Source organism: Cibotium barometz, chromosome 9 (assembly GCF_041138505.1).
Source record: "Cibotium barometz isolate CiBa-2024 chromosome 9, ASM4113850v1, whole genome shotgun sequence".
Taxonomy (NCBI): domain Eukaryota; kingdom Viridiplantae; phylum Streptophyta; class Polypodiopsida; order Cyatheales; family Cibotiaceae; genus Cibotium; species Cibotium barometz.
In genome coordinates, this window is record NC_141054.1 from 35,441,132 (window position 1) to 35,451,715 (window position 10,584).

Sequence of the window (10,584 nt, forward strand, 5' to 3'; positions counted from 1 at the left end):
GAATTAACCAGTTTTTTCTTTTTTATTTACTTGCATTTAACATAGCAGTGAGGGCTTGTGACCGGGGAGGGGAAGTCCCAAGTTCAAATCCCCACAAACCCCCCTTTGATGTTTTGTCTGCTTCACAACCACAAGCTGTTCTGCTTTGGACTAAAGACCAAGCTGCACCAGGTACAAACCTTGTGGATACAGAACAATAGGGAAAAAACAAGCGTTCCTTCTGATCTTTGGGAAGTTCTCTCCTCTCTCTCTCTCGCTCTCTCTCTCTCTCTCATAAGCTTGTAGCAGTAGAATAACTAAGAATTTGATATAGCCAATGTACTAGTGTAGCCTTGTGTTGTCACGTCATTCAAATCCTCCACAAAATCTTCACATCACTCAATTGTTTTAGCTGAGAAAAGTATTCAGAACTGATTTATATATATTCCTCACAGTACATGCGGACAGTACATATAGCAAGCCCAGGCTGCTTTCAATTTATGACATCCAAAGCACAGCCTGATAGTTTCCAACCATAATCAAGCATAGCATGACAACATAACAAAGCTCCACTACATTCTCAAGTGTAACAAATGACTAGAACTGATTAGTCTCGCCAAAGCTACAAGAACATTGTTTCATTGATGAAGAAAATAGGTGCCAGATTAACCAAGCCATCAAAAGAGCAGGACTCCTTAATGGAAAATGGAACCACTGATGGTCAAAGTACCCTCTGCCACACTTCAATAAGGGAAGAGAGCACCCGTCACTGTCCGCTTGCTCTTTTGACAGCCCGCCTGCCTTGACTCTGGAGGTGGCACTTGGGGGGAGAAGAACTGCCCTTAGCACCAAGGCGACGAATGGGTTTGCGCAAAGTGACAGCCGTGCCAAAAGAAGAAACAGGCATATAAGGAGCGACAGGAATTCCAACGGCAGGGAATCTGAAGTAAAAGTGAGAACAAAACATGATCTCTCTCTCTCTCTCTCTCTCTCTCTCTCTCTCTCTCTCTCACACACACACACACACACACACACAAAACCCCCCACAAATACACACAAACTTTTCACAGGAGCCATAAGAGCCTATAAAAGCACACAATGCTATCTACCTCCAACATCTGTCAGACCAAGCCTCCAATTGGTATGGACAAGTTCATGCATGGCTTCCGATTGGTATGAACAAGTTCATGCATGCACCACAATGCTATGTACGGACAGTATCCATGCCATTAATAAGTCCACATCCCTATTCACCTACCCACCCCAACAGTCGGACATTAACCATCCCCCTCTCTCCCACTAACTCACATCATTTATCCATCCCTCTCTCTCTCCAACCCACATGCACCTGCCCACAGACTTTGTAAACATTTGCACTAATTTTTATTTAAAAGCCATACCCTCAAAAAGCACTGCAGGCTCTGCCACACCATTACTGCCCTTCCTCTTCTTTAGCCGAAAAAGTTCTTCTTTTAAGACTGCATTTTCTGCAGAGGAAAAACAAATCTGCTGCTGAAGCTGATTGCGTTCTTGCTCCAGCATTTTGCACTTTGCCTCAAGATCACTGATGTAAGATTTCTTTCTTTGCCGAGACTCAAAAGCCAACTCTCTGTTTCGCAAAAGCCTTCACACAGATAATCTTGAAAGCTTAAGAACCTCAGATCCAAGCATGAAATTAATAAAAATAGATTTTAAAAGTTTTTCCATCATGTCCAAGGAAATATGTAATTTCAAAGACTGGTCCACCTAAAACCTCAAATCTAAATGGTTATAAAAAGATTAAAACTTGAAAATTTGATTTTTAAAAAATCATCCATCCAATGGGCATGCACTCAGCACCTTTCTTAAAAACCAAAAAATAGTATCAGCCCTCAAAACATGAAAATTATTTGACTCTGGGCATGTGGCGTGTTAAAACCTGATGGCTACAGATAATTAAATAGTACAAAATCGCCCAAAAAATTTTAAAATTTTGTGACACATTGCTGTGTGTGCCTAAAAGAACATTTAAATTATGAAACTGAAATGTGTGGAAAATTTAGGAAAACAAGATGTTACCTTAGTTGCTTTTTATCGGGTTGGATGCCCTCAAAATCGCTCGTGCCAACCTGATTTTGGTGTTTTTGAGAAGACTTTGTGAAACTGTAGCTGTTAGGGTTTTCAAGGGTAAAGCCGTGGTTTTCGAGGTTTTCTGTAACAGGGCTCCCCTCTCCTGCAGCAACTGAAGATCCAGCCTCACTGTTATGCGATGACACTGTCGGGCTGTTCGTAACCAGACGAGCCCCTGATTCAGATTTCCATGCAGGTTCTTCTTGATCTGCCGCACCCGGCTTGAAGATGGAGGAGAAACTGTCAGAGAAGTTCACGGCAGGGGGTCCTTCCGGAAGAGGTATGTCCGAGACGTCAAGGACTACATCGTCGAGGGCGAGAAACTCTGCGAGATCAGCCTCTGTGGAGATCGTTGGAGGGAGGTCGCCGAAATCGAAGCCTGAGAGCCAGTCGTCCGAGTCGACGCAGTTGAAGGGAGGAGAGGCTTCCGAAGGGCCGGTGGGAAGCCATGGGGTTGCATCCACGGAGGCCAAAATCATTACACTCTGAGAGAAACGGCGACAGCAACGGAGGGATGGGGGAGGTGTAGAGGGAGGTCGGATAACTGTTCTGCGGCAGGGACGCAGAGAGACAGAGCGAGAAACCCTAAGAAACTGGCGTGTAGAGCAAGTTCTGAAAAATCTACCAGCGCATTGAACCAGTAAGGAATAGCCACGTGGGCGGACAAACAAGCACCGCTGGCCGTCCCCCCACCCTTTTCACACGCCGTCCGGACAAAGTACCTAGAAGCTAAAAATTCATGAAATTGTTACATTTTTAAGCTATAAAACCATCAAATCTTAGGCATTCATTTAAAGAAAAACCTAACTAAGGACTAAAATCTTTCTCTTGCATTATTTGATTAATTCTAGTTCCGAAGATCGATCGAGTGAACCTTGACTTTGAGTAAGATTGGAACTTTAGTTTTTAGTTAGATTAAGGTTTTATTGTTAATTTGCGAATGATTGCATGTGTTTCTTCCATTTTCGAAAAAGTTGGGTTTCTCCCATTTTGGTTTTAATCCGACATGTCTAGGGCTAACAAAATTGATTAGAAACCATCTATCATTGGTGGGCCCTCATCATTAGAATCAAGCATGGACGGTGTGAAGTTGCTCATTGCCGAACAAAATTTTTATACGAATAGCATCCGGTAGACTTGTGTGAACCGGGATAGACTTCTACTCAAGATGTGCAATATTATATACCCCCCCCTCTTTCAATCAAAATGGGTCCTTCATACCATAAAAGTACATCGAAGTATGGCCATGTGTGACTCAAATGGCACAGATTACAAAGAATGTAATCTGTGACTCAAAAAACGGCATAGATTGCAAAGAATGTAAAAATTTCATGTTGCCCAAGCATGTTTTTATGACGATGGAGATTCATGATGTAAAATATCCTTCTTCTTGTAAGTGATTACAACACGGATGTTATATTCTCGTACAAAATAGTGGGAGAAATTAAAGGATGACCTCTTCTCTTATGAGCTTTGGATATTGTCATCTGTGTTAATGTTCATCCTCTACTAACAGTGTGAAAATATAGTACCATGCTCTATTGCCCTTCTGTATTAAATGATATCCTCTTCTCTTATAAGCTTTGCGATATTGTCATTTGTGTTAATTTTCATCCTCCACTAATAGTGAATGCAAAATAAAATCTAGTACCATTCTCTATTGTTGCCTTAGATTGGAAACATAAACATTATCACTACCATGAATGATCGCGTGCTCACCATGCTTTTGCATGTCTCCATCAATGTAGAAGCTTGATCTATGATGTGGAGGTAGTATAAGACCACAAATCCATCAAAGATTCAAAATCTCCAAAATCAACTTTTATGCTCATATGATATTATTCTTGGAATGCCATGGAGACATGAGTATAACCCTCACATTGATTATGATCCTCATGTGATATCTTTTGTATTCAATGGTGAGAATGTATACTTCAAAGGATTATGTGAATCTAGTGAATGTGCACTCCTTAGCCATACCCAAGTTAAGCGAGCCATGAGGAAAAAGGAAAAAGACTTATTTAGTCATGGTTAATGAGGTTTCTGCCTCTAAACCAATTTTCAATCTCAGGGGTTCACTTAAAAATATGTAAGTATACCAAAGGAGTTCAAACGAAGGGTTTTTTAATTCAAAATTGTATGGCAAACTTACAAAAATACATTTACACAAGGGTTTTTTTAATCTATTAAAAAAATCATGTAAGTCCATTAAAAAAAAGGGTCATTTTATTCATAAAAAATTCACTGGGGGTTTTTTAAATACCCCTTGAACACATGTGATACATAGGGTTTCTTAGTAGTGCACCCCCGAGTTTCTAAGGACACCTCACACCAACCATTCATTTCACAATTTTTGGATTGTTTTATGAATGAGTTGCCTATGTTAAGAGTCATGGGTATCTAGAGCATGGAACAACGGAAGCAATGGAAACAAGAGGAGAGCAAAGTATAAAATGAAAAGATGCAGGGGAGAAGAGAGCTTGAGCTCTTGCAAGCACACACACACTCACAAAACCCTAAAAGAGAACACACAAGGTGAGAGGCTGAAAATCTTCTTCTCCTTCACACAACACTCAACACACCATATACAAATATAAGAGTACACCATATGAAAAGGTACTCAACCAAATACATACTAGGGTTCTCTATAGTGTGAACCCAACTAAATGAGCTGGCGCTATAACTATGCCAGTCTCTAGAATGGCTGTCACCACACACTGGCCGCATATCACCCATGATCTCACCAACCATGCCAGTGGTGTAAGTGTGGGGCCTATCCCCCAGGCGGGTCATCAGTGTCCACCGCCTCACTAGATGAGCAGCTCGATATCTCAACACTCCCCCTTGAGCTCAACTCCATCTCATGTACACCAAGCGAAGCCTTGAATCTACGGAGCTTCTCTGTACCCAATGCTTTGGTGAAGATGTCAGCGATGACCTGATCCTATGTGCTGACATAAACAAGGTCAACGTCTCCTGCCTTCTCTCTGATAAAATGGTAGTGGACCTCTATATGCTTCGTGTGAGCATGAAAAACTGGGTTCCTGGTCAACTGTATACTGCTAATGTTGTCATAAAAAATGACAATTTGTCTATCCACTAATAGACCCAAATCTGCAAGTAGCTTTCTCAACCAAGCTACCTCACATGCTGCCATAGCAGCACCTCTGTACTCGGCCTTTGTACACATATCTATGTCCCAGTTTCATAAAATAGTCCACAATGCAAAGTAGACCTCACATACCTCAGTATGCATCTCAATGCATCCAAATGCGGCTTCCAAGAAACCTGCATAAATTGACTCACCAGCCTAACAGCATAGCTCAAATCTGGCCTGGTCATCGTCATGTAGATCAAGCTTCCTCCTATGCACCTATACATAGTAGGATCCTCCAAAATCTCTCTTGAATCTGCACTCAACTTGCTATTCTGATCCAATGGCACTGAGATAGGCTTATAGCCTGTCATACCATACTTGGACAACATGTCCAAGCCATACTGTCTCTACAGTAATCCAATACCATGTGGTGACCCAATCACCTCAATGCCCAAGAAATATCTGAGCTCCCCCAGATCCTTCATCTCAAACTTCTGTCTAAGCAAGATCTTTACATCAAGGATCTCTGCATCATGGTCCCTTGTAATGATCATCTCGTAATGATCATGTCATCTACATGGATGACAACAAGCACAACCCCTCTATCACTGTGTCTCACATACAACGACGAGAAATTTGCATTGGCTACATGAAAGCCAATAGTGACAAGATATTTAGAAATCTTGTCAGACCATGCTCTTGGTGCTTGTTTTGAGCCATACAAGGCTTTCTTCAACCTGCAAACATGCTCGGGGTGACTCACATCCTCATAACTAGTTGGCTGCAACATATACACCTCTTCCCGTAAATCCCCATGCAAGAATGCATTCTTTACATCCATCTGATGTAAGGACCATTGCCTTGACACAGCCACTGCTATCACAACTCTCGCTGTTGCAATCTTGGCAACTGGGCTGAAAGTTTCCTCATAATCAATGCCATATGTCTGCGCATATCCTTTGGCTACCAATCTAGCCTTGTACCTGCTTATGCTTCCATCACTATTATGTTTTACTTTGTACACCCACTTACATCCAATGGCTTTCTTGCCTTCATCCAATGGCTTTCTTGCCTTTAGGCAATTGCACTAAATCCCAAGTCTCATTTCCATATAGTGCATCCATCTCCTCATCCATAGCTTTCTCCCAACACACATTTCCAACAGCCTCATCAATGCATGTGGGCTCTACAACCTGTACAACTTTTGCCATGTATGCAAAGTGATGTGCCACATAACCATCATAGGTAAACTTCTGCTGCACAGGATTCTTCACTGTCCGAGATCTTCGCAGCTTTGCATTCATGGCTTCCATAGCCTTCTTTACACCAGGTGTTCTCATAGCTGGTATCCCAAGCTCCTCATCAAGGCTCATCTCTGAGCCACTAGACTCTCCATCAACATGAGAATGCCCTACAGAAATGTCAGGCATACTAAGTGGCTCAACCACTTTCTCTTTGCCTTTATGTGATGTACTAATCACATTTGCAGGACTGGTATTATGATGCAGCCTGCCACTCCATGGTCTATCAACTGAACCACTAGATGAGGACTCTCCTGGTCCACTCAAAGACTGTGATTGCTGACTTGTATTTTGTGCAACCACATTTCCACTCACATCAGCCCCAACAGCTTCGTTTTTAGCAGCATACCAGCTGCTCATCTCATCAAAAACAACATCCCTGCTTACCCTCAACTCACGTGTAGCAGGGTTATAACACCTGTATTCCTTTTTCTCAAGGAAATACCCAATAAAAACACATTTTTTAGTTTTTGGATCCAGCTTAGTTCTTAGCTCATCTGGCACATGCACATATGTAATGCATCCAAAGACTTTCAGATAAGACAAATCAGGTTTTCTGCCAGTAAACCTCTCCTCTGGAGTTACATCATGTATGGCTGCAGTTGGAGTCCTGTTCATGATATAAACTGTTGTAGAAACAGCTTCAGTCCAATAGTTATGTGGCATATTCTTCTCTCTCCCATCAATGTTCGCTCAATCTCAGCAATGTGCCTGTTTTTTCGCTCAGCAACTCCATTTTGCTCTGTGGAGTGTATCTGCATTTAAACTCTCCTCCGAATACCATTCTTCTTCAAAAATTCAGAGAACTCATTGGAGAAGTACTCTCCCCCTCCATCTGACCTTAGGCACTTTACATATTTCCCTGTTTGCTTTTCAACCATAACTCTGAAATTCTGAAAGTGAGTGAACACCTCACCCTTCTCCTTCATGAAGTATACCCACACTTTCCTTGTGTGGTCATCCATAAATGTCACATAATACCTGCAGCCTCCCATAGACATGGTCTTCGTAGGACCCGATACATCTGAATGCACATCTAGTGCATTTCTGCTCACATTTCTGTTACGTGGAAATACATGCTTTGTTTGCTTTCCAAATTGGCATGCTTCACATATTTTCTGCATACCTTCAACTTTAAACTTTGGCAGTCCTGTCACAATTCCTTTAGTCTGCATAGACTTCATTCTCTGCACATTTACATGTCCAATTCTTTTATGCCAAATGTCTATGTCTGCAACAATTCCTGAACCATTTGCAAACATCGCAGCACTCACTTCAGGCATGTTTACATTGAATGTTTACATTCAATGTAAACATTTTGCCCACTACCTTTTGCAACCAATCTGCACTTGTCTTTAAAGTCTTCAACATAACAACCATCAAGGTTAAAACGAACCTGCAAACCCTGCTCAATCATCTGGCCAACTGAAACCAGATTCTTTGTTATGTTCGAAACATGAAGTACATATGCAAGGTACTTCACTTTGCCATCCTGCATAGACAATGGCACATCTCCAACATGGGTAATTGGATGAGTAGTGTCATCCCCTATTTCCACAAAACCTGGTCTTTCAAGGTTTTTCATCTCCTTGAACCACTCCCCATGACTTTTCATGGGGTTCGAAGCACCTGAATCAACGTACCATACATCATCTTTATGTGCTGCTTCAACATTTTCAGACATGGCATTAACGACATGCTGCATAACAAACAACCTTTCATTATCCTCATTGTTTCTGAGGATGCATAGTTGTTTTGATGCAATTTTCCATTTTGCATGTTAGCCTGCTTCTTATAACAATCTGCCTGCACATGTCCAGGCTTACCACAATAAAAGCATCCACCTGTATCATTATACTGCCTTTGCCAATTTCCACGATCTCTTTGACTCCCCCTGCCCTCTGAATTGGCCTCTTCCACCTGCGTGTTGTTGTTGTTGTGAATTCTGGGATTGTTGTTGTTGATGCTGCTGGCCATAATTCAAATTACCTGTTCGGCCACTTCCTTGACCACGTCCACAGCCTCCTCTACCTCGTCCTCTTCCTGAACTTGTGTAGAAGGCCTGTTGCTCTGAACTGTTTTTGTTTTGTGAAGACTCTTGGTCTTCACCCAAGCTCTTCTCTTCTATAATCAACATAGACACCAAATCTGTAAAATTGGGAATGTTTTCCTGAGTCTGAATAGATGTCTTGAATGCCTTGTATTGTGGCTGGAGACCACGTAGACAAACTTCCACCTTATCATCATCATCTACTGAAACGCCAATAGATACAAGGGATTCCATAATATCCTTTATCTTCAATGCATAGTCATTCACAGACATACTCTTTTTCTCCATAGTATGAAGTTCATTCTTTAATTGTATTTTTCGTGCCTTGGTATTCGTTTCATAGAGTTTTACCAAGGTGTCCCATGCCTCCTTGGGGGACTTGGCATCCTGTATGTGCCCAATCATGGGGTGTCCTATATACTGATAGAGAGCCAATACATAACTTTTCTGGCTCCTTGGTTCCAATCCTTGAAGTCTTTCACATCTACGGCAGTCGGATTGATCTCCGGTATCTCCGGTGCCTCTTCATGCTCACCTTCTATGTAGTCCCAATAACCCTTTCTCATTAGGAAATTCATCAACCTGAACCTCCAAGCATGGAAGTTGTTCTTATCAAGCTTCTCAGCAACAATCTGGTTTATGCCATCATTTGACATCTTGCCAGCAGACACACAAATTTACCAGAAACAACACTTTGGTTTATCCTACACAAATTGCTGTATTTTTTGTAGCGGTACTGTACTACACTCAAATGTCACAACCAGTGACCTTAATGTGCATATATACACCCAATGGCAACTGTTGACCTCCTTGCAGCACACATAATGTCTGCACAACCAATCTGTCTTCCTGCAGTTCTTAAAACAGAGTTCGGCAGAGAATCGATGACTTACCAGCAGTGCTCGAAATCGCCTGCTTTCCGAAAAACGGAGGTCCTAACGCGCCTGAAAAGTGTTTTCGGCCCAAAAAATATTGTCCGATAGGACTATAAAGTTGCCCTATAGCTTTACTCCCATGAAGAAAGCTCCTCAATCAAAGATCGTTTGCCGGTGCCTCCCGTAGAGCTCCCGACAAGGGTGTAGTCGCCAACACAAATAGGGAAGAGTAGATGAAGCTCTTACCCTCGTATCGCTTCCTGTGCTTCTCTTGCTTGCAGCTCAGTCCTTAGCATGAACCAGGGTCTGATACCATGAAAAGATGCAGGGGAGAAGAGAGCTTGAGCTCTTGCAAAGCACACACACACTCACAAAACCCTAAAAGAGAACACACAAGGTGAGAGGCTAAAAATCTTCTTCTTCTTCACACAACACTTAACACACCATATACAAAGATAAGAGTACACCATATGAAAAGGTACTCAACCAAATACATACTAGGGTTCTCTATAATGTGAACCCAACTAAATGAGCTGGCGCTATAACTATGCCAGTCTCTAGAATGGCTGTCACACAGCCTATCATCCCACTGGCCGCATATCACCCTTGATCTCACCAACCATGCTAGTGGTGTAAGTGTGGGGCCTGTCCCCCAGGCGGGTCATCAGTGTCCACCGCCTCACTAGATGAGCTCGATATCTCAACATAAAATAATGAACAAGCATAAACAACTTACTGAATCATCATTGAGACTCCATATCTTGAGAGAGGACACAAGATGTGTAGAAAGCTTCTTGTATTACTTTCTATTTCAGCCACTCCAAAGTTGGCTTAACCCTTCTCCTTCATGTTGTTGCAAAAAGCAGGGTCTCTTCCCCTTTTTTATATAAGCTCTACCAAGGGCTAGGGTTGGGCTAATCCTAGATCCCTTTTCCACTTTCATGCCCACTTTATTTGAGTGTGTTTACACCTCCATTATCTCTTCCTCTCATCCTTAACCTTGTACATCATATATTTCAACACCCCCTCTCAATGCCACCATGGGACAAGGTCAGCATTATGGACATACAAGTTCAAAAAAGACCCCCTCTCAACCATAGGAAAGAAGATAAGGTAGGTAGCCTTAATATGACATAGATTTTATAAAAGAGATGAGTTATAGAGTAAATTTTC

The 10,584-nt window shown here is 42.0% G+C and overlaps 1 protein-coding gene across 1 annotated transcript; it reads right to left on the reverse strand.

Annotated features, from left to right (window-relative positions):
* Positions 1-385: 385 nt before the first annotated feature.
* On the reverse strand, positions 386-2,698 carry LOC147635522 (uncharacterized). Its single transcript, XM_086802852.1, has 3 exons — positions 2,038-2,698; positions 1,380-1,603; positions 386-920 (listed from the first exon to the last, which is right to left on the reverse strand). Exons 1-3 carry the CDS (start codon positions 2,565-2,567, stop codon positions 577-579), a joined length of 1,098 nt encoding a protein of 365 aa, XP_086658978.1. The 5' UTR covers positions 2,568-2,698; the 3' UTR covers positions 386-576.
* Positions 2,699-10,584: the final 7,886 nt, after the last annotated feature.

Excerpts from the sequence above, each read along its gene's own strand:
- LOC147635522 (XM_086802852.1), bottom strand. The coding sequence starts at position 2,567 with ATGATTTTGGCCTCCGTGGATGCAACCCCATGGCTTCCCACCGGCCCT. Across the intron at positions 1,604-2,037 it reads CCCGATAAAAAGCAACTAAG|GCTTTTGCGAAACAGAGAGT; the intron begins GTAACATCTTGT and ends ATCTGTGTGAAG. Across the intron at positions 921-1,379 it reads GCCTGCAGTGCTTTTTGAGG|ATTCCCTGCCGTTGGAATTC; the intron begins GTATGGCTTTTA and ends CTTTTACTTCAG.